Source organism: Bubalus bubalis, chromosome 8, assembly GCF_019923935.1.
Source record: "Bubalus bubalis isolate 160015118507 breed Murrah chromosome 8, NDDB_SH_1, whole genome shotgun sequence".
NCBI classification, from domain to species: domain Eukaryota; kingdom Metazoa; phylum Chordata; class Mammalia; order Artiodactyla; family Bovidae; genus Bubalus; species Bubalus bubalis.
Genome location: NC_059164.1, coordinates 105,598,898 through 105,626,008, shown reverse-complemented (window position 1 = coordinate 105,626,008; position 27,111 = coordinate 105,598,898). Strand labels below are relative to the sequence as shown.

The following is a 27,111-nucleotide window of genomic DNA, read 5'->3' as shown; positions in this document are numbered from 1 at the left end:
GTATTCTTGCCTGGAGAATCCCATGGACAGAGGAGCCTGGCGGGCTATAGTCCATGGGGTCAAAAAGAGTTGGACACGACTGAAGTGAGTTAGCATGCACACATGCAGAAAGGTTCGTCATGTGCCTGCATATAGTTAGTCAAGGTATTGGTGACTGCTGTTTTCACAGACAGTACTGGTCTAAGGCTCTCTCTGCCACATTGGTTCCCAAGCTCTGACATCCATCAGGATGCCTTGGAAGTCTTGTTAAAAGCAAGCTGCTGGGCTCCGTCTAAGAATTCCTGACTCAGTAGGTCTGGGGTGGAGCCTAAGAATTTGCGTTTCTCCTAAATTCCCAGGTGATTCTGGTCCTGCTGGTCCAGGGACCACACTTTGAGAACTGTTCTTCTGGAAGGCCTTTTCTTCAGTATATTTGCTTCCTCTTCTAGCTCATACTTCATTCATTCAACCTCTGGCTGCCTATTATATCTCAGCTGTTGTTTAATCATTAGACATACCAGGATGAGTAAGACAAGACGTCTTCTATAAGAAGCTCATGGCTGAAGGCCACGGTAGGCACATCCATACACATGTTGATGAGCAGAACTATGATAGAAGTAAGCGTGGAAGAGAATGAGGACTCCTTACTCAGGCCAGGGGGTCATGGAGCCAGTGCAGGGGTGTGGGGAAGAGAACGGGGAGCAGGAAGAGTCAAGGACTTTTCTGAAGAGGGTGAACAGGTGGGTGGGGGTCAGAGGTACACGGCATGTTGGAAGAACCCCCAGCACTTCTGAGCCCTGGGGCACTGCAGGGGAAGGGAGGGGTGAGGAAACCCAGGCTGGAAACAGGCAGGGCCAGAGCAGGAAAAACCGTGCATCTCTGTGATGAGGAGCTTGGCTTCTACTTTGAAAGCTGTGGGGCAGCAGGAAAGGTATGAACCAGAAAGTGAACAACACACAGGATCCCTCTGAGCACAGGCTTAGAAGACTGCAAGGAGATAAGTGCCCCTTAGGAAGTGCTGCAGGCAGGGGATGAGCTGGAAAGATGTTGAGTAGCAGAGCTGATGGGCGGCAGCTGGAGGGCCCATGAGGTAGGGTAGAGGAAGCAGGGGTTGGGCTTGGGGGCTGGGCAAATAGAGGCCAACTCCAGATCTGTCATTTGCTGGACGAGGGATGTGGGTGAACTGACAACCTCGTTTGAACCTCTGTTTCCTTGTCCGTATCTCCGGAATAATAAACACTGCAGAGGTAGAGGGAACTAAATGTGAAAGTGTCTATCAAGGACTCAGGAGGGTGTTCGTATCATCACGTGGGAAGAACAGAAGGCAGGTTTCTCAGGAGAGGGAGGGAGAGAGACCTGGGGAGGTCTCATCTCTCTCAGACACGTGAGCTGGTCCTGGGGAAACAGGGGCCAGCGGGGCCTCCTGCTTCCAGGAGGGAACACGTGCTGGGGACACGGAGGCGACTCAGAAAAGGCCAAGGTGATTGGCAGGTGCTTCCCTAGGCGTGGGGACCAGTGAGCAGAGGTGTGGGATCTTACAGACCATGCCCCACACATGTGTGCATGCATGTACACGCATCAGCCCCACACTCATGACGCAGAGACAAACCACGGCAAATGCAGCCTTTTTGGAATGAAGTTTCTCCAGGGACCCCTCCCCCTGATGATATTCTCTGCGTTCCTTCTCTTTACACGTGGGCTTCCCTGGGGGCTCAGATGGTAAAGAATCTGCCTGCAATGGGGGAGACCCAGTCTCTGAGTTGGGAAGATCCCCTGGAGAAGGAAATGGCTACCCACTCCAGTATTCTTGCCTGGAAAATCCCATGGACAGAGAAACCTGGTGGGTTACAGTCCACGGGATCACAGAGAGTCAGACACGACTGAGTGACTTTCACTTTTGCTGTTAATCCAGTGTGCCCTGGAACACATTTGGGAAGGGGGCGCATTTGTAAGGGGTAGTGCCCTGTCTGACCTCAGGTGGGAGGGTGTTTCCCAGAGTAGGGGTGGGGGTTGACTAAGAAGGTGCACACCTGGGCAGGTAGAGCAGTCACTTTATTAGCATAAGGATGGCAGAGGGGCAGGGCTTTAGCTGTTCGCGGCAATGGTCTCCTGAATCCAGTCCACATAGTTGCAGACCTTGGTGTAGACCCCAGGCTTGCCCTTCTGGGCACAGCCGTAGCCCCAGGACACAATGCCCTGGAGCTGTCCATTGCAAGCCACAGGGCCGCCAGAGTCACCCTGGGGAGGAAGTGATGAGATAAGCTTTATAAACAGAACAAAAGGGAACAGGAGCCACACACAGTCTGAACCTCACAAGACCCTGTTCCCATTGGCTCTGGGCCCCACGCCCTTCTCACTAAGAGAGGCCATAGCCCAGCCTCCCTCATTTCTCCAGGGGACCATCAGCCCACAGCCCTGGGCGTTCACATCCTGCCCCCAGGGAGGCTGCCACACCTGGGCAGGCATCTCACCTGGCAGGAATCCTTGCCTCCCTCCAGGAAGCCAGCACAGATCATGTTGTTAGTGATCTGTCCAGGGTACGAGGCTTCACAGTCGGCGTGACTCAGCAGTGGGGCCTCCAGGCATTGCAGCAGGTCCGGGTAGTTGGCTTTGAGGAACAGGAAGGGATCAAGGAAAGGAAAATGTGGGTTAGGATGGGAAGGGGGATGGCAACCCAGGGTTGAACCCTGAGGGCGGCCAGGAGAGGTCCCCAATGAACATTGAGTTTCCATTCCCGGAAGGCTGGCTGTGGACCCCTCTCTAAAGGTGCTAAGAGCAGGGGCCACATCTGTCCTGTCTTTTGATTCTCGAGCTCAAGTCCGGGACACTTGCCCCTCTCGTACCCAGCACAGAGTCCTGTATGTGTAGTAGGTACTTGATGGGAATTTGTAGATTGGAAGCAAAGACTGGAACCAAGCTCAGGCGATGCTCAGTTCTGGGCAGTGTGGGTAGGTCAGAGGGTGAAGACGTGAGGGTCCCACTCACAGCCACTGCTCAGGGTGTTGCCCCAGCCGGAGATGATGCACTCGGTGCCCGCGGAAGCACAGGCACTGGGCAGAGCCAAGGTGGACACCCGGGCACTGATGACCGCAGGCTTAGAGAGTTTGATCAGCAGGATGTCATTGTCCAGAGTCCAGCTGCTGTACTTGGGGTGGCGGATGATCTTGGACGCGTCGATGAACTGCTCACCACCCTCCAAGACGTCAATGTTGTATTCTCCCAGTCTCACCTGGATGTGGCTGTTGAGGGCAAGCACAGTTAAGGCCTTTTTGTCCACAGGCCCATGTCCCCTAGGGGTTCTTCCTGCTTGCAGGAGGGGGTGTAGGAATGTCAAGGGCTGTAGAGGGGTGGTAGGTCAGTGCAGGTGTGAGACAACAACCTTTATGCTTCAGGGGCCTTGGCAATGGAGAAGGGATACAGTGAAGGGGTCCGGCTAGGGACCATCTGCTTTTCCAGCCGCCTTTCCCACACCCCTCATGCATTCAGTGCCCAGTGCCCTGGGTGCAAATGCACCATGTCAACTCTCCCAGACATCCTTCAACCTCTGCAACCTCTCCCTCCTTTCTTGATCTGGTAAGGGCCACCATCCTGTGTGATCTGATTTGTCTGTCCGTCTGTCCATCTTAAGTTTTTCACTCGTGTCCGACTCTGCGACCTCATGGACTATAGCCCACCAGGTTCCTCTGTCCATAGGATTCTCCAGGCAAGAATACTAGAGTGGAGGTCCATGCCTTCCTCCAGGAGATCTTTCCCACCCAGGGATCAAACCTGCGTCTCTTACATCTCCTGCACTGGCAGCTGGGTTCTTTACCACTAGCTCTATCTGTCATCTAATACAGCATTTCTCAGAGAACAGCCACAGGGCCGGCACCATCAGTCACCTGGGAACGAGTTAGCAACTCAAATTCTCTCTTCTGCCCAGACCCTTGCATCAGGGTTTCCGCATCAGAAACCCTTGAGGAGGGACCTAGCAACATGTGTTGTAACAGGCCCTCCAGGTGATTATTGTGTGCATTCAGGTTGGAGAACCCTTGCTTTTGGGAGTGATTCTCAGTTCTGCCCACGAGTATAGAATTGCCAGAGGCAGAGAGTGTTGAAAACTCATCAATATTCAGACTTGTCCTAAAAATTCTGAGTTAAATGGGAACTAGGAATCATAATAATTTTTTTAAACAAAAAAAAAATATCTTACAAGGTTTTAACATGTAGCCAACTGGCAAAGATTATTTGTGTGAGGTCTTTCCCCACTTTTCCCACTGGCTATTCCCACCTTCAAAATAGTCTGTGCCTACTTTTTATGGGACTTTCCAGATGGCACAAGTGGTAAAGAACCTGTGCCAGCCAATGCATAACACCCGGGTTTGATCCCTGGATTGGGAATATCCCCTGGAGGAGGGCATGGCAACCCACTCCAGTATTCTTGCCTGGAGAATCCCATGGACAGAGGAGCCTGGCAGGTGCCCCTCTTCACCCACAGCTCCTGCCAAGTCAGTTGCCACTGCCCACTTCTTCTTCTCTTTCCCATCATCATTCTGAGCTCTGGACGGACCCCAGCTCTTCCAGAGGGCCCTGGGCAGTGGGCTTAGTCATCAGGGGCCCAGCACTTACTACTGGTAGCAGTGAGCTGCGGACACCACCCACTGGTCACTGATGAGGGAGCCTCCACAGAAGTGGTAGCCAGCATTCAGGGACACCTGGTAAGGGACGGAATTCTCCGCGCAGGTGTAGCCCCCGACGATCTTGTCATCGTCGTCCGAGGGGAAAGCCACTTGAGTGGAAGCAGGGGAGGAGAGGCTGATTCAGCAGGAGGGTGGAGCCCCGAGCCCTGTGGCTGGACTCTGCTAATTAGGATTCCTGACCGAGCACAGGGAGGGGAGGAAGGCCACCAGGGAGCATCCCTGGCTAGTCTCACAGAGGTAGTTCTCCCGAGTCACTGTGTGTCTGCAGGGCACAGAGCTAGGGACCCTGCAGGGGCTCTGGCTCAGACTTCCACTGGGGGCACCAGGGCAAGGACAGTGAACTCCCTTCATGGTGCACTCAGCATCGTCGGGTCTGAATGCGGTCCTCTCATCCACTGGTGCTTCTCTCCCTTTTATTCATCACATGCCTACTCCCCGCTGCGGTTTCAGCCCCAGTTTGTCACGATGGGTTGGCCTCACCAGGGAGATGTGGCTGCAAAGCCTTGGCTTTGCTGTACCAGCTCCTCCCATAGCTCACACCTGAGCAGGGAGCCCAGGCACCCTTTGCTCAGGATAAAGGTGGTTACTGTTATTGGCCAATAGAACAGTGATTCGCAGCTGTGGCTATACATCTGGGAATCTTAAAACTACTCAGGAAGCTTAAAAAGTCAGTGCATGGGTCACAGCCTCAGGCCAATAAACAGGACTCCACCCTGAGTCACCTTCTGTCTCCCCAGGAGCATCCAAGGCTAGGAACAGCTCAAGTGGAGTTACCTACGGTTGTCACGGCCAAGCCTTAAGGCCTGGCTCATTTCACAGACTGATTCCACCTGGTTTGCCTTTCTCGCTTCTCCCAACAAAGCCCCGAAATGGATGGACGAGAGGGATGGGAGTGGAACCGGGCAGAAGGTGAGAGAAGTGAAGTTAAAGAGAGCCCCAGAGTGGGAAGGAGGGGTGCTGGCCAGGGAGGGGAGAACACACACAGGTAGAACAGGAGAGGCCGGAGGAATGGTGAAGCGTGTATCTCTGCCAGGAAAGGGGCTAGTGGAACCTGAAGCGATGCGTGGGACTCACCAGCAGCTCCCACAAAGGCAAGGATCAGCAGGGGATGCATGGTGGAGAAGTGTGCTTGCGTGGCTGGTGGCGAGCCTTTATACTTCCCGAGGAGAGGGAGGGGGTGGAGGGGGACCACCCCTCCCAGGACAAACACACCTGCAGCTTCCCTTGTCCTGGACTCTTGCATCAGTTCTGCTGTGTTTGGCCACTCTGTGGATTCATGGCTTAAGGTGATAAGGAAACTTACTTTCTGAGGACACAGAGGAAGACTAGCTGACTCTTAGGAGGATGTTCTGGGGTTAGGCATACAGGGGAAGCCAAGACTCCGCTTCCCACAGCTGAGCCTTCTTAAACCGAGCGGATGATGGAAATGAGGAGGAAGGGAAGGCAGAATGACCTGGGACCCTGGGGATCCTCTGACCTCATGGAGATTTACTCAACTTACTTTAAGGAAGGGCTGATATTAGTAGCAAACTTGGCCACTTGGTATCCTGAAGTCCCATGAGGGGAAAGAAGTCTTGCCTATGTCATACCTGTACACAAAAAGAACCTGGTCAAGTCTAAACTATGGGGTCAGAAGGTCAAAGCCCAAGCCTTAGGCAACCAGGACCCTAATACCAAGAAGTCATGAGAAGGGAGAGGCAGAGTTTCTTGTGAGTCTGGGCTTCAAGCTGGCTCTCCTTCCTACCAGAGCTTGAGGGACTGGGTTGGGGGAGGCATTTGGAGGGAGGAGAGGCCAAGGATTAAGTAGGTATTTACCTGATGCACTGGGGTAACAAGAGACCGGTGTCGTATTCCTCTTCTTCCTCACTATCAAGACGCTTGTCCTTCTCATCACTCACGCAGCCTTGGGTTCTCTTTAAGCAGCCTCCTGGTCACCCTGGGAGCCTGTACTAACGGTGATGAAAATTGCCCCCACCTGCAGCCTGAGCCAGAATTATATGTTCCGGATCAGATTTTAGAAAAAGGGTTTGAACAATGGTAAATCTCAGTCCTTATCAGGGAATCAGCAGTAGGTAGAGAAACTGGTGCACGATAAAGGTTGAGAATGTGTGCCCATGCGCTCAGTCGATCCAACTCTGCAGCCTCTAACCCACCAGGCTCCTCTGTCCATGAAACTGAGTGATTAAAAACAACATTGAAGGTGGGGGGATTCTGGAATTTTCTTTTCTTTCTTTTTTTTTTTAATGCAGTGAGACTCTTTTGCTGGGCTCAGTGCAGAGTGAATCTTTCTGGAAATGATCTCAATTTGCAACCTGCCATGCCCGTCAAGACAGAATCTTGTAATTTAATGAGGCACCACTTGGCCAGGGGGGTATAGAGATGTAACTAGCGTCTGTGCTGGAACCTAACCATGTGAGCCAGGTCGACAAGCTTCCTATGAAGAGGCTTCTCCTGCTCACCTCCTCTGAACTCGGGGCTCCTGTTGGGCAGGAGTAGGCAGAGTCTATATAGGTACTCTCGGAAAGGTAAAAATGAGTGAATGTTCTGAAGGTGGTGAACAAAGGCAGAAAAGCTCAGAAGTCTGGTGGCAAGACAGGAAGTAGGCTGGAAGGACAGAAAATGGAAATAGAGTGAACAGGGAGAAATGGGGGGGAGTGTGGGCTCTTGGGTGGAGAGGGACCCACTGGGTATCTTCTGGTCTGGTGCCTGGCACAGCTGGAAGCCAGCTTCTCCACGACAGGACACCCACTCCTCAGAGCTGCACACCCTCTAATCCCTGACGGGCTCCTCTCGAGGTGGCAATACTGCTGTATTTGTATAGCGCCCAACAGCTTTTTGGTGAAGGCGATGGCACCCCACTCCAGTACTCTTGCCTGGAAAATCCCATGGACGGAGGAGCCTGGTAGGCTACAGTCCATGGGTCGCTAAGAGTCGGACACGGCTGAGCGACTTCCCTTTCACTTTTCACTTTCATGCATTGGAGAAGGAAATGGCAACCCATTCCAGTGTTCTTGCCTGGAGAATCCCAGGGATGGGGGAGCCTGATGGCCTGCTGTCTATGGGGTCGCACAGAGTTGGACACGCCTGAAGCAATTTAGCAGCAGCAGCAACAGCTTTTAAAGAACTTTCACACACACAAGCAGCGGTGGTATGCTGATTTTCCTTTGTGTTTAATTTCAAGCTTCCCTTTTCATGTTTTCATCATGAGGTGCGCAGAACAACATTATTTCCTGTTACAGAGGCTGAGACCAGGTGTCAGAAAGGTTCCGTCTTGCCTGAGAACATAGATCTAAAAATGGCGGAGCTGACCTCAAGGCCGCCGGAGAACAGGGAAAGTGCTGTGAAGTGTGGGAATCACTGCAGATGGCAGCTCAGGGGTCAGGCCAGGGAACAAACTACATCCGGATCCCTCCTGATGCTGGCTTCCCTGGCAGAGGAAGAAGCTTGAATTAATCTGGCACCTGGCACCACCCCCCAGCCCCACCTTGCCATGGCCTTGGGCCCCTCTGGGCCACGTCAAAGGCAGGTTGTGCTCACCCAGTTGTGGATCCTCCATCGCAGAGGCTTTCTTTTTGGAGAAATATCATAAAATATGCTATTTTGTTTTGACCCCTTGTCGTGGGGTCTTCATAGGAAGCCTGGCTTTAGAGGATGAGAAATGTCACATCTGTTTCCTTTCCCAGCCTGCGGGGTGAAGGTAGGGGGCAGAGGGGGCCGGCTCATGTTTTGGGCCACCATCTGCTCAGATAGATAGGTAAGAGCCTCTGTCCTCTCTGTTAGAATGACTTGGTTCATTTCTAGTGGCCTTACATTGCCTAAACTCACTTTCTGTAGCGCTCTTCTCCACGGCAGTCCACATGGCTAGGCAGATTTTTCATTCTTCTGAATCCTATTTATTGACTCAGTGTGTGAGTTTGCTAGGGCCGCGGTAACAAAATAATGGCAGAAATCCATCTTCTCACAGTTTTGGGAGCTGAGAAGTACGTGATCAAAGAAGGTGTTGATAGAAGAAACTTTTCATATATTGAGTCATGGAGAAGTCATTCTGCTTATACATGAGTTAACTTGAATTTTATACCAACTAAAACAGCCTATTTGTGGCCTATCAAACATACACTGTACATCTGCTTTACTTAGTAAAGAAAAGTACTTTACTTTTTAAAAGTGCTTTACTGACCGGAAGTAAAAGATGTCTGTGTTAAAAGACAAAGTGCCCCCCTTCCTGGGACACCAGGGCTGGTGCTCCTTTGATGACACAACTCCCTTCCCAGGGGCCAGCTCCATACTGACTCACTGAGTTCCTGCTGATCTCTTTTTTCAAACCTGGAGGGAATGTATTCCTGACTTGCTTAATGTTCTTTGTTCTGCCAAGATATAAAACTGGGCTGAAAACCCTGCTTCTCTGGAGCAGCTCCTCCGAGTTGTCTTAGAGGCTGCCTTTCGGGTTCTAGGCTTCTGTTTGGCTTAAATAAAACTTGTTTCTATTCCTATTTCAGATCATTCATTATTTTTGTCAACAGGGTTGGTTTCTCCAGGGGTCTCTCTCCTTGTGTTGCCGACGGTCATCTTTTCACTGACTTCACATGGCCTTTCCTCTGTGGGTACCTCCCTAGTGGCTCTCCTTATATATCCTAATCTCTTCTGATAAGAACAAGGTCAGATTGGCTTAAGGGCCACCCTAATGGCCTCAATTAAATTATTTATTTAAAGATCCTATTACATTCTGAGGGACTGGGGGTTAGGATTACAACATATAAATTTTGGAGGAACACAGTTCAGTCCATAGCACTAAGGAAATATTTACTGTGTTCCTATAATGTTCCTGTAATTTTTCTAACCTGTATGGAAACAGCAAGGAAGGTAATAGTAAAAGGTCCTTTCTTTCATGGCATCTGGGTGTATTTACAGACTTTCCTGGTGGCTCAGCAGTAAAAGAATTCACCTGCCAATGCAGGAGATGCAGGTTCAAACTCTGGGTCGGGAAGATCCCCTGGAGAAGGAAAATGGCAACCCACTCCCATATTCTTGCCCGGGAAATCCCATGAACAGAGGAGCCTATCTGAATACAATCCATGGAGTTGCAAAGAGTTGGACACAACTTAGTAACTAAACAATAACAATGTGTATTTATGCATGTGCATGTCCACACATATGGAAGGAGATATGACTGTGAGAGGCAGACAGTACATTAAAAAATATATATGTATCTTTATATATATATATATATGATGTGTATATAATATATATAGTTGATCTTTGAACAAGATGGAATTTGAACTGCACTGGTCTACTTATACATGGAATTTTTTTTCAATAACTATTGTAGTGTTACATGATTTGAGGTTGGTTAAATACAGGATGTGGAACTTTAGATACAAAGGAGTGCCTACAAGGTTATATGTGGATTTTCAACTGTGCAAAGGGTTAGTGTCCCTAATCTGTACCTAGTTCAAGGATCAACTATTTATATCAAATTATAATGATTAATTGATTATATTCCAATGATTAGATCATCGGAAAAGACCCTGATGCTGGGAAAGATTGAAGGCAGGAGGAGAAGTGAACGACAGAAGATGAGATGGTTGGATGGCATCACCGACTTGATGGACATGAGTTTGAACAAGATCTGGGATTTGGTGATGGACACTGAAGCCTGGCAGGCTGCAGTCCAGGGGGCCACAAAGAGTCGGACATGACTGAGTGGCTGAACTGAACTGACTAATGATTAGGCGTTATTGAAATAGGATAAAGTGATAATAAATGTGAGTAACTGGTGGCTGGGTCCACAGGTACTATGTGAGCATAGAAGGTTAGGAAAGCTCTCTCTGGGGAGATGGTATTTGAGGTGAGACCTGGATAACAAGACGTCAGCCCTGTGAAGGTGGGGAAAGGAGTGCTTTCGCCATTCCCTGCCCAGTCTACAACAGAAATAAATTGATACATGGACTTCCCTGGTGATCCAGTGGTTAAGACTCCACACTTCCAAAGCAGGGTTGAGGGTTCAATTCCTGGTTGGGGAACTGAGATCCCACAGGCTGCATGGCACAGCAAAAAAAAAAAAAAAGAGAGAGAGATAGAAATAAATTGACACCTACAATGACTGCTTTTTAAATTAAATTACCATATCATCTAGCATATGGATACTTCACCTTGGTATTAATTTTAATGTAAAAAGTTGTATTTAAAGGAGGGTCATTGATACACTGAAAAATTCTTATAAGTTAATGTAAGCTCTATCTTTTGACACAGCATTTATGAAATATTGTTGGGTTAAGAGAATGAATTATAAAATACATATCATATTATCTAATCTCATTTAAATAGTAGTTTTAATTTTCCTTAGTTTAATAATCTGTTTATTTTAGAATATGCATTAATTTTGTTAAAAAATAGTTAAAATAAAGAGAAACAGTTGCAATAATAAATAAAAATTTCCCAGAGAGGGCAATACTTAATCTTGAGGATGGAATTGTTAATGGTAAAATGTCATGTGTCACAGTGAGAAATAAATTTAGATATTAATTAAAATGTGTGTTTTATCTCTACCAGGCACAGTGCTGTGTGGTTTACATGGATGACTTCATCTCACTCTTATGAAAATCCCATTCCTTGTATTTTTGCATCACTGTTATCCTCATTTTATATATGAGGATATTATATGTATGAATATGAGATTGTGTAACTTGTTCAAGGTTACATCTGGTGAGGAAGCAGGGGGGCCAAGTTTTAAATTCAGGTCTGCCTGAGGACAGAGATCAAGTTCCTAACCACAGTGTTTTTACTGCTTCTTAGGAGAAAATTTTGCCATCCTACAGGAGGGGTCTCACAGTCCAACGCTTATCTGTAGGTGAATTTGCCCACTTCCTAGGGAAATGGGAGCAGGAAACAGGAAGGGAAGCCAGCATTTTTGATCCATTCGATCAAACAGGTGCACATGTGGATCCTGGTGACCAGGAGAGTCAGCATGTGTACAAACTGGCTGAGACCCACCGGACCTTGTACAGCACCAGGAGCGTGATGGGAATTGCTCCTTCCTCAAGCCAGGATGCACGAACAGAACACACTTAGTGACAGGGAAACTACAAAGCTAACCTCTCAGGCAACTGACAGGGACTTTTCTTGGTCTTCTTGGCTTTGGCTGGAGGGATTATAAATAGTTTCCTCTGAATATTCATGGCCACCGAGTAGTCAGCCCACTGGGGTTTCGCATAGACACTGTATGGCCGTAAAGATGGACACTGAGAATTACAAAAGAAAACAAGTCTGTTGCATCCCAGTTGCTTGACAGAGCCAAAAATATATATTTCCTGGAAAGCCTACCTTTACTCCAAGATTTAGGGGATTCCCAACGATAAATTTATAATATCAAATTACATAATGCATAAGAAATAAGCCACTCTGAGTGACAGGCCTCAGAAACCACCAGAAAACTGAGGTTGGCAAGAATAAATAAAACTTTCAAGTAGAAGTTTAATTTTCTTCAGTGCTCAGTCATGTCCAACTCTTTGCGACCCCATGGACTGTAGCCAGCCAGACTCCTCTGTCCATGAGGGTTCCCAGGCAAGAATACTGGAGTAGGTTGCCATTTCCTACTCCTGAGGATCTTCCTGACCCAGGCATTGAACCTGCCTCTCTTGTGTCTCCTGCATTGGCAGGCGGATTCTTTACCACTGTGCCACCTATCCTTAGAGAAATAAAATACACGTGGAGCAAGGTTCTTTAAAAATGACTACTCATCAGATTTCCCTTGTGGTCCAGTGGTTAAGAATCTGGCTGCCAAGACAGAGGACATGGGTTCAGTCCTTGGTCTGGGAAGCTCCCATGTGCAGTGGAGCAATTAAGCCCATGCTCCACAACGTGCTCTAGGGCTCACGGGTCAGAATGACTGAGCCCACGTGCTGCAACTACTGAAGCCTGTGTGCCTTAGAGCCTGGGCTTCATAACAAGAGAAGCCACCGCAAGGAGAAGCTCTCGCGCTGCAGCTAGAGAAAGCCCACATGCAGCAATGAAGACCCAGTGCAGCCAAAAATAAGTGGTTAATTAAAAAAAAATGACGGCTCACGTATGTGAAAGACCCAAGTAGATTTCCTAGACATGAAAATAAAGTTTAAAAAGCCGATTGGAAGGTGAAACAGGTTATTGGAGCTAAGGTGTGAATCAGTAAATGGGACAGAGAGTCTAAAGGAATGACCCCCTAACACAGTAGACAGAAGCAAAATGGGGGGAAATGTGAATGAATGGCTAGAGTCTAGATGACACTGAAAGAAAGCTGAACACAGGCTAGATCTATCCTTCGGGACTGAAGTTCTGGACCTGCTGAAGATTTTCCTTCGCCACCACCGTTCAGAACCACACTTGTGTTAAAATGGAGTGATGATTCCAGAATAAAGTGCAAGCCTACCCAGAAACAGGCTCATGGCTTTTCAACTAGGGAACAGGGAAATTCCCACAGAACTATAGAGTGAGGGTAAGGTGTGGGTGTAATAAGAGTATGTATCATAAAACTGGGACTTGCTCTTGCAATTGAATTGTGCCTCTTTCCAGCTGTGCTAGAATTTGGTCTTGATTATACATTTTCCACTTCATAACAGAATACTCCACGCATCAACTTTACAGTTCTGCAGGTCTGCTGATGTCCAGTTCTGAATGTCATGATAAGCCTTTAGTAAAGAGCCAAGAGCAGTTTTTCAGAGGGAGAATAGTTATCGGCAGGTAGAAGGGAGTAAAGCATGACACAGAGCTCTGTGCATCTGCCTCGTGATTCTCACTCGGGAATGTCAGGAGCTCTACAGAGCACTGATATCTGCCACAGGCACTTCAAGAACAACTGAGCCTCCTTGGTTTATGACCCTGGTGGCTGAGAAGCTTCCATCATAGCCTAGTTCTGCTACTGGGCTCTGCCTTGAACTGGCCCAGCCTTACAGATTGTATAGTAAATGGACCAGTGTAGCATACCCAAGAATAGTATATGTTAACTCCAGAATCCAGAGTGTCCCACGAAGCATTGTGCCTCTTTCTCCATGTCTGGAAACAGCTCGCCTCTCACTTTGGAGGACATTCCAGCATATCTCACACCTCTGCACTGCTCAGAAGCTCACCAAGGGGGCAGATCCCTGAATTTTTGCAGATGTACATTGGTCTGCCATCCATATATCATACCAAGGCATCTAGAGGGCTTTATAATTCCCATTGCCAAGAACAATCAGCATAATGCCATCAGTATAATGGACCAGTAAGATATAAATATGACTAAGTGCATTCTGAACTATATTAATAGAGAACAGGCTAAATATAGCTCAGAGATAAAATACTTATAGGGTATTTCTGACTCTGCCACTTTAAGGCAAACTGTATCTGATTGTCTTTACTATTTCTAAACACTCCCCTGGGAGAAATTTTATCCTCAGCCTCCAGTAGTCACCCTTCCTGTCTGTGGATGAAGTCCTCCAGCTGATCCCCCAGTTCCCTCCTCATCCTCAGCAGACCATTCACACCGACCCCACCCACCAGCACACAGGCAGCTGCCTCTGTGGTTTCCCCCCTCCAGTCTGCCTCCCAGGGATCTCAGGCTCACCTGGCCGGGAGCTGGGTGGGAGGGAGAGAGGTTCTTGCTGAGACCCTTGATCTGTGCCCAGCACTGTGTCTGCAGCACTGCAGAAATAAGAGCTGCTGTCTTCGGAGCTCACGTTGCTCACAGTCAGAGTTGAGAACTCCAGTTTTGGGCGGTCAATGGGAAACTTGGCCTCAGTAAACCCCCTCTCGTAAGTAGCCTTGGAGCCCTGATTGGCAGTAGCCATCAGCACCAAGCTCTGTCCTGGAAGCTGACGGTACCAGTACATCCAGGTGAGCTGGCTATCAACCTGACGACACTCGATCATCACGGAGGTCCCGCGTTGAGAGATGGCCCTGCTTGGCTTTTGAGAGAGGAGAGCACCGAACACAGAACCTAGATCCGGAGAGACAGAAACACCCGTGAGAGCTGACAAGCTTGTCCCCAGGCAGGAGGGTCTCCTATTATTTGCTCCAGTCTCACTTTGCTCCCAATCAGCCCTGGAGCACTGCCTCCACTCTGGATTTGTTCTTCCAGCTGTTATTGTGTTAGGATTCCCTAAACGAACATCTCTCCCATCCGCTGACTGGGGGCCTCAGACCCTCTACTCCTCAGCATGCATATTCACCCCAAATTTCCCCCGGGATAAGGCCGTACCCAGTCCCAGGAGAAGTAGCAGAAGAGTCAACATCCTTAGGTGACAGCCTTGCCTCTCAGCAGAGAAAAGGAGACGTTCTTCCTTCACCACTGTGTAGTTCTTCCCTACTGACTCTGTTCCTCGCCTGTCCCAGGAAGCCTAGTTTCTGCAGAACATGGAGACAATTCTTCTGCCCCCTAGTGGAGCTGTGTGGCTCTTCATTTGGGCTGGATCTTTATTCACTAGGCTCCCAGCCTCCAGCTTTGGTCTCATCACCACCCTCTGCCACTCCCCATCCATCATTGTTGAGCACCACTCATGTTCTACTCCTTGGTATAAAGCAAGAATGGGATGCAGTATTGACCTCAGATAACTCAAGGTAAGATTTTAGAATACTAGGGTAACATAACTCAGGATTGCAACCGTTGGTTGAGTATTTCGGTTATTCCAAACTGACCTGATTTTTCTTTCCCTGATACCTACTCCAGTAAACTGACTCCTATTCCTGAATACATTCCTTTTAATAAACGGAGATCCAACCAGGCCATTCTAAAGGAGATCAGCCCTGGGTGTTCTTTGGAAGGAATGACGCTAAAGCTGAAACTCCAGTACTTTAGCCACCTCATGTAAAGAGTTGACTCATTGGAAAAGACTCTGATGCTGGGAGGGATTGGGGGGCAGGAGGAGAAGGGGATGACAGAGGATGAGATGGCTGGATGGCATGACAGACTCGATGGACTTGAGTCTGAGTGAACTCCAGGAGTTGGTGCTGGACAGAGAGGCCTGGCATGCTGCGATGCATGGGGTCGCAAAGAGTGGGACACCACTGAGCACCTGAACTGAAATGATACATTTTCCACTTCATAACAGAATGCTCCACGCAACAACTTTACAGTTTTGCAGGTCTGCTGATGTCCAGTTCTGAATGCCATGATAAGCCTTTAGTAAAGAGCCAAGAGCAGTTTTTCAAAGGGAGAATAGTTATCAGCAGGTAGAAGGGAGTAAAGCATGACACGGAGCTCTGTGCATCTGCCTCGTGATTCTCACTGGGGAATTCAGGAGTTCTACAGAGCACTGATATCTGCCACAGGCACTTCAAGAACAACTGAGCCTCCTTGGTTTATGACCCTGGTGGCTGAGAAGCTTCCATCATAGCCTCGTTCTGCTACCGCATTCTGCCTTGCACTGGCCCAGCCTGACAGATTGTATAGTAAATGGGCCAAAGTAGCATACCCAAGAGTAGTATAGGTTAACTCCAAAATCCAGAGGGTCCCATGAAGCATTGTGCCTCTTTCTCCATATCTGGAAACAGCTCGACTCTCATTTTGAAGGACATTCCAGCATATCTCACACTTCTGGACTACTCAGAAGCTCACCAAGGGGGCAGATCCCTGAATTTTTGCAGATGTACATTGGTCTGCCATCCATATATCATACCAAGGCATCTAGAGGGCTTTATAATTCCCATTCGCCAAGAACAATCAGCATAATGCCATCAGTTTAATGGACCAGTAAGATATAAATATGACTAAGTGCATTCTGAACTATATTAATAGAGAACAGGCTAAATATAGCTCAGAGATAAAATACTTATAGGGTATTTCTGACTCTGCCACTTTAAGGCAAACTGTATCTGATTGTCTTTACTATTTCTAAACACTCCCCTGGGAGAAATTTTATCCTCAGCCTCCAGTAGTCACCCTTCCTGTCTGTGGATGAAGTCCTCCAGCTGATCCCCTAGTTCCCTCCTCATCCCCAGCCGACCATTCACACCGACCCCACCCACCAGCACACAGGCAGCTGCCTCTGTGGTTTCCCCCCTCCAGCCTGCCTCCCAGGGTTCTTAGGCTCACCTGGCCGGGAGCTGGATGGAAGGCAGAGGGGTTCTTGCTGAGACCCTTGATCTGTGCCCAGCACTGTGTCTGCAGCACTGCAGAAATAAGAGCTGCTGTCTTCGGAGCTGGCGTTGCTCACAGTCAGAGTTGAGAATGCCAGGTTCGGGCGGCTGATAGGAAACTTGTTTTCAGTAAACCCACTCTCGTAAGTAGCCTTGGAGCCCTGATTGGCAGTAGCCATCAGCACCAAGCTCTGTCCTGGAAGCTGACGGTACCAGTACATCTCGGGGAGCTGGCTATCAACCTGACGACACTCGATCATCACGGAGGTCCCGCGTTGACAGATGGCCCTGCTTGGCTTTTGAGAGAGGAGAGCACCGAACACAGAACCTAGATCCGGAGAGACAGAAACACCCGTGAGAGCTGACAAGCTTGTCCCCAGGCAGGAGGGCTCCTACTGTTTGCTCCAGTCTCACCTTGCTCCCAATCAGCCCTGGAGCACTGCCTCCACTCTGGTTTTGCTCTTCCAGCTGTTACTGTGTTAGGATTCCCTAAACGAACATCTCTCCCATCCGCTGACTGGGGGCCTCAGACCCTCTACTCCTCAGCATGCATATTCACCCCAAATTTCTCCTGGGATAAGGCCGTACCTAGTCCCAGGAGAAGTAGCAGAAGAGTCAACATCTTTAGGTGACAGCCTTGTCTCTCCGCAGAGAAAAGGCACTAACACATCAAATTCAAGATCTTCTTCCTTCACCACCGTGTAGTTCTTCCCTACTGACTGTTCCTCGCCTGTCCCAGGAAGCCTAGTTTCTGCAGAATATGGAGACCATTCTTCTGCCCCCTAGTGGAGCTGTGTGGCTCTTCACTTGGGCTGGATCTTTATTCACTAGGCTCCCAGCCTCCAGCTTTGGTCTCATCAACACACTCTGCCACTCCCCATCCAACATTGTTGAGCACCACTCATGTTCTACTCCTCAGTATAAAGCAAGAATGGGATGCAGTATTGACCTCAGATAACTAAAGGTAAGATTATAGAATACTAGGGTAACATAACTCAGGATTGCAAGCGTTGCCTGAGTATTTCGGTTATTCCAAACTGACCTGATTTTTCTTTCCCTGATACCTATTCTGATAAACTGACTTCTATTCCTGAATTCATTCCTCTTAATAAATGGAGATCCAACCAGTCCATTCTAAAGATCAGCCCTGGGTGTTCTTGGAAGGAATGATGCTAAAGCTGAAACTCCCATACTTTGGCTACCTCATGCAAAGAGTTGACTCATTGGAAAAGACTCTGATGCTGGGAGGGATATGGGGCAGGAGGAGAAGCAGATGACAGAGGATGAGATGGCTGGATGGCATGACCGACTCGATGGACGTGAGTCTGAGTGAACTCCGGGAGTTGGTGCTGGACAGGGAGGCCTGGCGTGCTGCGATGCATGGGGTCACAAAGAGTTGGACACACTGAGCGACAGAACTGAAATGATACACTTTCCACTTCAAAACAGAATACTCCGTGTGTCTTCAACTTTACAGTTTTGCAGGTCTGCTGATGTCTTATTCTGAATGCCATGATAAGCCTTTAGTAAAGAGCCAAGAGCAGTTTTTCAAAGGGAGAAATGTTGGCAGTAGAAGGGAGTAAAGCATGACGCAGAGCTCTGGGCATCTGCCTCATGATTCTCACTGGGGAATGTCAGGAGCTCTACAGAGCATTGATATCTGCCACAGGCACTTCAAGAACAACTGAGCCTGCTTGGTTTATGACCCTGGTGGCTGAGAAGCTTCCATCATAGTCTCGTTCTGCTACCGAGCTCTGCCTTGCACTGGCCCAGCCTGACGGATTGTATAGTAAATGGACCAGTGTAGCATACCCAAGAGTAGTATATGTTAACTCCAAAATCCAGAGGGTCCCATGAAACGTTGTGTCTCTTTCTCCATGTCTGGAAACAGCTCGCCTCTCACTTTGGAGGACATTCCAGCATATCTCACACCTCTGCACTGCTCAGAAGCTCACCAAGGGGGCAGATCCCTGAATTTTTGCAGATGTACATTGGTCTGCCATCCATATATCATACCAAGGCATCTAGAGGGCTTTATAATTCCCATTCGCCAAGAACAATCAGCATAATGCCATCAGTTTAATGGACCAGTATGATATAAATATGACTAAGTGCATTCTGAACTATATTAATAGAGAACAGGCTAAATATAGCTCAGAGATAAAATACTTATAGGGTATTTCTGACTCTGCCACTTTAAGGCAAACTGTATCTGATTGTCTTTACTATTTCTAAACACTCCCCTGGGAGAAACTTTATCCTCGTCTCCAGTAGTCACCCTTCCTGTCTGTGGATGAAGTCCTCCAGCTGGTCACCCAGTTCCCTCCTCATCCCCAGCCGACCATTCACACCGACCCCCACCCACCAGCACACAGGCAGCTGCCTCTGTGGTTTCCCCCCTCCAGCCTGCCTCCCAGGGTTCTCAGGCTCACCTGGCCGGGAGCTGGGTAGGAGGGAGAGAGGTTCTTGCTGAGACCTTTGATCTGTGCCTAGCACTGTGTCTCCAGCACTGCAGAAATAAGAGCTGCTGTCTTCGGAGCTCGCGTTGCTCACAGTCAGAGTTGAGAACTCCAGTTTCGGGCGGTCAATGGGAAACTTGTCCTCAGTAAACCCCCTCTCGTAAGTAGCCTTGGAGCCCTGATTTGAGGTAGCCATCAGCACCAAGCTCTGTCCTGGAAGCTGACGGTACCAGTACATCCAGGTGAGCTGGCTATCAACCTGATGACACTCTATCATCACGGAGGTCCCGCGTTGACAGATGGCCCTGCTTGGCTTTTGAGAGAGGAGAGCACCGAACACAGAACCTATTCCAGAGAGATAGAAACACCCGTGAGAGCTAACAAGCTTGTCCCCAGACAGGAAGGTCTCCTACTATTTGCTCCAGTCTCACCTTGCTCCCAATCAGCCCTGCAGCACTGCCACCACTCTGGTTTTGCTCTTCCAGCTGTTACTGTGTTAGGATTCCCTAAACGAACATCTCTCCCATCCGCTGACTGGGGGCCTCAGACCCTCTACTCCTCAGCATGCATATTCACCCCAAATTTCCCCCGGGATAAGGCCGTACCCAGTCCCAGGAGAAGTAGCAGAAGAGTCAGCATCTTTAGGTGACAGCCTTGCCTCTCCAAGAGTAAAGGCACTAACACATCAAATTCAAGTTCTTCTTCCTTCACCACCGTGTAGTTCTTCCCTACTGACTCTGTTCCTCGCCTGTCCCAGGAAGCCTAGTATTTGCAGAACATGGAGACAATTCTTCTGCCCCCTAGTGGAGCTGTGTGGCTCTTCACTTGGGCTGGATCTTTATTCATTAGGCTCCCAGCCTGCAACTGTGGTCTCATAATCACCCTCTGCCACTCCACATCTATCATTGTTGAACACTACTCATGTTCTACTCCTCGGTATAAAGCAAGAATGGGACGCAGTATTGACCTCAGATAACTCAAGGTAAGATTTTAGAATACTAGGGTAACATAACTCAGGATTGCAACCATTGGCTGAGTATTTCGGTTATTCCAAACTGAACTGATTATTCTTTCCCTGATACCTACTCCAGTAAACTGACTCCTATTCCTGAATTCATTCCTCTTAATAAACGGAGATCCAACCAGGCCATTCTAAAGGAAATCAGCCCTGGGTGTTCTTTGGAAGGAATGATGCTAAAGCTGAAACTCCAGTATTTTGGCCACCTCATGCAAAGAGTTGACTCATTGGAAAAGAGTCTGATGTTGGGAGGGTTTGGGGGCAGGAGGAGAAGGGGATGACAGAGGATGAGATTGCTGGATGGCATCACCGACTTGATGGACATGAGACTGAGTGAACTCTGGGAGTTGGTGCTGGACAGGGAGGCCTGGCGTGCTGCGATGCATGGGGTCACAAAGAGTCGGACACGACTGAGTGACTGAATTGAACTGATATATTTTCCACTTCATAACAGAATACTCCGTGTGTCTTCAACTTTACAGTTTTGCAGTTCTGTGGATTCCTAGTTCTGAATGCCCCGATAAGCCTTTAGTAAAGAGCCAAGAGCAATTTTTCAAAGGAAGAATAGTTATTGGCAGATACAGGGGAGTAAAGCATGACACAGAACTCTGTGCATCTGCCTCATGATTCTCACTGGGGAATGTCAGGAGCTCTACAGAGCATTGATATCCACCACAGGCACTTCAAGAACAACTGAGCCTGCTTGGTTTATGACCCAGGTGGCTGAGAAGCTTCCAATATAGCCTCGTTCTGCTACCGCATTCTGCCTTGCACTGGCCCAGCCTGACGGATTGTATAGTAAATGGACCAGTGTAGCATACCCAAGAGTAGTATAGGTTAACTCCAAAATCCAGAGGGTCCCACGAAGCATTGTGCCTTTTTCTCCATGTCTGGAAACAGCTCGCCTCTCACTTTGGAGGACATTCCAGCATATCTCACACCTCTGCACTGCTCAGAAGCTCACCAAGGGGGCAGATTCCTGAATGTTTGCAGATGTACATTGGTCTGCCATCCATATATCATACCAAGGCATCTAGAGGGCTTTATAATTCCCATTCGCCAAAAACAATCAGCATAATGCCATCAGTTTAATGGACCAGTATGATATAAATATGACTAAGTGCATTCTGAACTATATTAATAGAGAACAGGCTAAATATAGCTCAGAGATAAAATACTTATAGGGTATTTCTGACTCTGCCACTTTAAGGCAAACTGTATCTGATTGTCTTTATTATTTCTAAACACTCCTCTGGGAGAAATTTTATCCTTGGCCTCCAGTAGTCACCCTTCCTGTCTGTGGATGAAGTCCTCCAGCTGATCCCCTAGTTCCCTCCTCATCTCCAGCAGACCATTCACACCGACCCCGCCCACCAGCACACAGGCAGCTGCCTCTGTGGTTTCCCCCCTCCAGCCTGCCTCCCAGGGTTCTCAGGCTCACCTGGCCGGGAGCTGGGTGGAAGGCAGAGGGGTTCTTGCTGAGACCCTTGATCTGTGCCCAGCACTGTGTCTCCAGCACTGCAGAAATAAGAGCTGCTGTCTTCGGAGCTTGCGTTGCTCACAGTCAGAGTTGAGAACTCCAGTTTCGGGCGGCTAATGGGAAACTTGTCTTCAGTAAACCCACTCTCGTAAGTAGCCTTGGAGCCCTGATTGGCAGTAGCCATCAGCACCAAGCTCTGTCCTGGAAGCTGACGGTACCAGTACATGAAATTGACCTGGCTATCGACCTGACACTCGATTGTCACGAAGGTCCCGCGTTGATGGATGGCCCTGCTTGGCTTTTGAGAGAGGAGAGCACCGAATACAGAACCTAGATCCATAGAGACAGAGACACCCGTGAGAGCTGACAAGCTTGTCCCCAGGCAGGAGGGTCTCCTACTGTTTGCTCCAGTCTCACCTTGGCTCCCAATCAGCCCTGGAGCACTGCCTCCACTCTGGATTTGTTCTTCCAGCTGTTACTGTGTTAGGATTCCCTAATCGAACATCTCTCCCATCCGCTGACTGGGGGCCTCAGACCCTCTACTCCTCAGCATGCATATTCACCCCAAATTTCTACCTGGATAAGGCCATACCCAATCCCAGGAGAAGTAGCAGAAGAGTCAACATCTTTAGGTGACAGCCTTGCCTCTCCGAGAGAAAAGGCACTAACACATCAAATTCAAGTTCTTCCTTCACCACCGTGTAGTTCTTCCCTATTGACTCTGTTCCTCGCCTGTCACAGGAAGCCTAGTTTCTGCAGAACATGGAGACAATTCTTCTGCCCCCTAGTGGAGCTGTGTGGCTCTTCACTTGGGCTGGATCTTTATTCACTAGGCTCCCAGCCTGCAACTTTGGTCTCATTACCACCCTCTGCCACTCCCCATCCATCATTGTTGAACACCGCTCATATTCTACTCCTCGGTATAAAGCAAGAATGGGATGCAGTATTGACCTCAGATAACTAAAGGTAAGATTTTAGAATACTAGGGTAACATAACTCAGGATTGCAAGCGTTGGCTGAGTATTTCAGTTATTCCAAACTGACCTGATTTTTCTTTCCCTGATACCTACTCCGGTAAACTGACTCCTATTCCTGAATTTATTCCTCTTAATAAACGGAGATCCAACAAGTCCATTCTAAAGGAGATCAGCCCTGGATGTTCTTTGGAAGGAATGATGCTAAAGCTGAAACTCCAGTACTTTGGCCACCTCATGCAAAGAGTTGACTCATTGGAAAAGACTCTGATGCCGGGAGGTATTGGGGGCAGGAGGAGAAGGGGATGACAGAGGATGAGATTGCTGGATGGCATCACCGACTTGATGGACATGAGTCTGAGTGAACTCCGGGAGTTGGTGCTGGACAGGGAGGCCTGGCGTGCTGCGATGCCTGGGTTCACAAAGAGTAGGGCACAACTGAGCGACTGAACTGAAATGATACATTTTCCACTTCATAACAGAATACTCTGTGCGTCTTCAACTTTACCGTTTTGCAGGTCTGATTATGTCCAGTTCTGAATGCCCTGATAAGCCTTTAGTAAAGAGCCAAGAGCAGTTCTTCAAAGGGAGAATAGTTATTGGCAGATAGAGGGGAGTAAAGCATAACACGGAGCTCTGTGCATCTGCCTCATGATTCTCACTGGGGTTGTCAGGAGCTCTACAGAACATTGATATCTGCCACAGGCACTTCAAGAACAACTGAGCCTGCTTGGTTTATGACCCTGGTGGCTGAGAAGCTTCCATCATAGCCTCGTTCTGCTACCGAGCTCTGCCTTGCACTGGCCCAGCCTGACAGATTGTATAGTAAATGGGCCAGTGTAGCAAACCCAAGAGTAGTATATGTCAACTCCAAAATCCAGAGGGTCCCACGAAGCGTTGTGCCTCTTTCTCCGTGTCCAGACAAACAGCTTCCCTCTCACTTTGGAGGACATTCCAGCATATCTCACACCTCTGGACTACTCAGAAGCTCACCAAGGGGGCAGATCCCTGAATTTTTGCAGATTTACATTGGTCTGCCATCTATGTATCATACGAAGGCATCTAGAGGGCTTTATAATTCCCATTCACCAAGAACAATCAGCATAATGCCATCAGTGTATTGGACCATTATGATATAAATATGACTAAGTGCATTCTGAACTATATTAATAGAGACCAGGCTAAATATCAGATCAGATCAGATCAATTCTCAGTCGTGTCCGACTCTTTGCGACCCCATGGCCAGGCCTCCCTGTCCATCACCAACTCCCGGAGTTCACTCAGACTCATGTCCATCGAGTCAGCGATGCCATTCCGCCATCTCATCCTCTGTCATCCGCTTCTCCTCCTGCCCCCAATCCCTCCCAGCAGCAGAGTCTTTTCCAATGAGTCAACTCTTCGCATGAGGTGGCCAAAGTACTGGAGTTTCAGCTTTCCAAAGTAATCCCAAGGCTGATCTCCTTCAGAATGTACTGGTTGGATCTCCTTGCAGTCCAAGGGACTCTCAAGAGTCTTCTCCAACACCACAGTTCAAAAGCATCAATTCTTCGGCACTCCGCCTTCTTCACAGTCCAACTCTCACATCCATACATGACCACAGGATAAACCATAGCCTTCACCAGACGAACCTTTGTTGGCAAAGTAATGTCTCTGCTTTTGAATATGCTATCTAGATTGGTCATAACTTTCCTTCCAAGGCTAAATATAGCACAGAGATAAATTACTTAAAGGGTATTTCTGACCCTGCCACTTGAAGGCAAACTGTATCTGACTGTCTTTACTATTTCTAAACACTCCTCTGGGAGAAATTTTATCCTCAGCCTCCAGTAGTCACCCTTCCTGTCTGTGGATGATGTCCTCCAGCTGGTCCCCCAGTTCCCTCCTCATCCCCAGCCTACCATTCACACCGACCCTGCCTACCAGCACACAGGCAGCTGCCTCTGTGGTTTCCCCCCTCCAGCCTGCCTCCCAGGGTTCTCAGGCTCACCTGGCTGAGAGCTGGGTGGAAGGCAGAGGGGTTCTTGCTGAGACCCTTGATCTGTGCCCAGCACTGTGTCTCCAGCACTGCAGAAATAAGAGCTACTGTCTTCGGAGCTTGCGTTGCTCACAGTCAGAGTTGAGAACTCCAGTTTCGGGCGGCTAATGGGAAACTTGTTGTCAGTAAACCCACTCTCATAAGTAGCCTTGGAGCCCTGATTGGCAGTAGCCATCAGCACCAAGCTCTGTCCTGGAAGCTGACGGTACCAGTACATCGAGGCGAGCTGGCTATCAACCTGATGACACTCAATCGTCACGGAGGTCCCACGTTGACAGATGGCCCTGCTTGGCTTTTGAGAGAGGAGAGCACCAAACACAGAACCTAGATCCAGAGAGACAGAAACACCCGTGAGAGCTGACAAGCTTGTCCCCAGGCAGGAGGGCCTCCTACTATTTGCTCCAGTATCACCTTGGCTCCCAATCAGCCCTGGAGCACTGCCTCCACTCTGGTTTTGCTCTTCCAGCAGTTACTGTGTTAGGATTCCCTAATAGAACATCTTTCTGCTGTTCGATTGGGGTCATCTCATCATCTCATTATGATCCTCATGAGAGGGTCATGTCATCCTCTGACCCTCTACTCCTCAGCATGCATATTCACCCCAAATTTCCCCCGGGATAAGGCCATACCCAGTCCCAGGAGAAGTAGCAGAGGAGTCAACATCTTTAGGTGACAGCCTTGCATCTCCGAGAGAAAAGGCACTAACACATCAAATTCAAGCTCTTCCTTCACCACCGTGTAGCTCTTCCCTACGGGCTCTGTTCCTCGCCTGTCACAGGAAGCCTAGTTTCTGCAGAATGTGGAGACAATTCTTCTGCCCCCTAGTGGAGCTGTGTGGCTCTTCACTTGGGCTGGATCTTTATTCACAAGGCTCCTAGCCTGCAACTGCAGCCTCCACCACTCCCCATCCATCATTGTTGAACACTACTCATGTTCTACTCCTTGGTATAAAGCAAGAATGGGACGCAGTATTGACCTCAGATAACTAAAGGTAAGATTTTAGAATACTAGGGTAACATAATTCAGAATTGCAACTGTTGGCTGAGTATTTTGGTTATTCCAAACTGAACGGATTTTTCTTTCCCTGATTCCTGAATTCATTCCTCTTAATAAATGGTGCCCCCCACTGTCTTGTTGTCTAGGCTCAGAAGTTCATCTTCATCATCTCTTTTCTTCTCACCTCCCTCATTTATTAGTTCACAACTTAAGTGCACTGTACTTCTTTCATCTCTCACGTCTCCTCCTCATTTTGATCATTTCAGTTATAACTATTTGGTTCCTCTTTACTTAATGGCTATTTGTGGGAGACCTGGGTTCAATCCCTGGGTTGGGAAGATCCCCTGGAGAAGGGAAAGGCTACCCACTTCAGTATTCTGGCCTGGAGAATTCCATGGATACAGTCCATGTGGTCACAAAGAGTCGGACATGACTGAGCGACTTTCACTTTCACTTTTCTGCTATTATACTGCAGCTCATTGTGGACCATAAGACAGATCTCCGTCTGTAAAATTCGGCCACAGTGCTATGGTCCATTTAATCATCCAGTTGTTTCTTCTATCATGCATCTTCCTGAAACAGCTTAATACTTGTGTAAAAGCTAAGCCAGTCTTTTTGAACACTTACTCTGTTTTACACATGTCATTTCAGACTGTCTATAAATTAGGGTACTTAGGCAACTATGATCCCATATTTTACAGATTAGGCAAGTTTATAGATTTAGTTCAGTTCAGTCGCTCAGTTGTGACCAACCCCTGCAGCCCCATGGACTGCAGCACTCCAGTCTTCCCTGTCCTTCACCATCTCCCAGAGCTTACTCAAACTCATGTCCATTGAGTTCGTGATGCTATCCAACCATCTAATCCCAAAGATTTTTATGTAACCTAATCAAGTTCACATAATTTGTGACTAAGCAGCAGAAGCAGGACACGGATCCACGTGTACGTGACACCAAAGTTCAAAAGCTAGCACAGGTACAAGAGGTTGCCTCACGCTCAGTTACTCGTGTCTTAGTAGAGTAGAAGCTGGTGGATGGCTGACAACTATAGACCTAATGCCCTAAAGGAAATGAGGGATCTCTAGAAAGAGATCCCTGCAAAACGAACTTAGTTCTTTGATTCTGAGATGCCATCTGTTGTAAGATGTACTTTAAAATAACTTTTGTTGTTTTGGGGTGGTGGTTAATTCTAATATGTTAGTAATAAAAATTGATTATGGGATTTGCCAATATTTTAGAAAAGTAAAACTGTGCAAAAAATTTCTATTAAAAAGGAGGAAATGTGAACCACAGAATTGAACCGGAGTCTCTTGCACTGTAGGCAGATTCTTTGCCAGCTGAGCTACCAGGTAAAAGGTATAGAATAATCCAATTTTTTCTTGACATGAAACATTAACTACATTACAATC

General features: G+C 48.3%; 3 protein-coding genes across 6 annotated transcripts; all 3 read right to left on the bottom strand.

The window, feature by feature from the left end:
* Positions 1-2,013: 2,013 nt before the first annotated feature.
* Positions 2,014-6,620, bottom strand: LOC102400939 (anionic trypsin). Of its 4 annotated transcripts, XM_044946989.1 has the most exons (6): positions 6,474-6,584; positions 6,160-6,247; positions 4,588-4,747; positions 2,965-3,218; positions 2,451-2,587; positions 2,014-2,217 (listed from the first exon to the last, which is right to left on the bottom strand). In XM_044946989.1, coding segments are annotated over exons 2-6 (705 nt in total). In that variant the 5' UTR covers positions 6,161-6,247; positions 6,474-6,584; the 3' UTR covers positions 2,014-2,064. The 4 variants fall into 4 exon arrangements, with proteins under 4 accessions (XP_044802924.1, XP_044802922.1, XP_044802923.1 ...); XM_044946987.1 differs by lacking the exon at positions 6,160-6,247 and having other exon boundaries at positions 6,474-6,620; XM_044946988.1 differs by lacking the exons at positions 6,160-6,247; positions 6,474-6,584 and adding an exon at positions 5,871-6,083.
* A 3,635-nt stretch (positions 6,621-10,255) lies between these two features.
* On the bottom strand, positions 10,256-25,498 carry LOC123334826. Its single transcript, XM_045166472.1, has 4 exons — positions 25,338-25,498; positions 24,661-25,032; positions 21,661-22,029; positions 10,256-10,693 (listed from the first exon to the last, which is right to left on the bottom strand). Exons 1-4 carry the CDS (start codon positions 25,390-25,392, stop codon positions 10,377-10,379), a joined length of 1,113 nt encoding a protein of 370 aa, XP_045022407.1. The 5' UTR covers positions 25,393-25,498; the 3' UTR covers positions 10,256-10,376.
* Positions 13,827-19,978, bottom strand: LOC102400615. The gene is made up of 4 exons (XM_045166471.1): positions 19,807-19,978; positions 19,175-19,546; positions 16,699-17,070; positions 13,827-14,604 (listed from the first exon to the last, which is right to left on the bottom strand). The coding sequence occupies exons 1-4, from the start codon at positions 19,838-19,840 to the stop codon at positions 14,147-14,149; spliced, it is 1,236 nt and encodes a 411-aa protein (XP_045022406.1). The 5' UTR covers positions 19,841-19,978; the 3' UTR covers positions 13,827-14,146.
* Positions 25,499-27,111: the final 1,613 nt, after the last annotated feature.

Bases quoted from the DNA above. Each gene is read 5' to 3' on its own strand.
- LOC123334826 (XM_045166472.1), bottom strand. From the start codon at position 25,392: ATGCAAGGCTGTCACCTAAAGATGTTGACTCCTCTGCTACTTCTCCTG. The intron at 25,033-25,337 runs GTATGGCCTTAT...CTCTGGATCTAG, and splicing joins GCTACTTCTCCTGGGACTGG to GTTCTGTGTTTGGTGCTCTC. The intron at 22,030-24,660 runs GTGAGCCTGAGA...CTATGGATCTAG, and splicing joins TCCACCCAGCTCTCAGCCAG to GTTCTGTATTCGGTGCTCTC.
- LOC102400939 (XM_006051550.3), bottom strand. From the start codon at position 5,901: ATGCAAGAGTCCAGGACAAGGGAAGCTGCAGGTGTGTTTGTCCTGGGA. The intron at 4,748-5,732 runs GTGAGTCCCACG...CTTCCACTCAAG, and splicing joins TGCCTTTGTGGGAGCTGCTG to TGGCTTTCCCCTCGGACGAC. The intron at 2,218-2,450 runs GTGAGATGCCTG...CTTCCTCCCCAG, and splicing joins GAGGCAAGGATTCCTGCCAG to GGTGACTCTGGCGGCCCTGT.
- LOC102400615 (XM_045166471.1), bottom strand. From the start codon at position 19,840: ATGCTGACTCTTCTGCTACTTCTCCTGGGACTGG. The intron at 19,547-19,806 runs GTACGGCCTTAT...TCTCTGGAATAG, and splicing joins GCTACTTCTCCTGGGACTGG to GTTCTGTGTTCGGTGCTCTC. The intron at 17,071-19,174 runs GTGAGCCTGAGA...CTCCGGATCTAG, and splicing joins CCTACCCAGCTCCCGGCCAG to GTTCTGTGTTCGGTGCTCTC.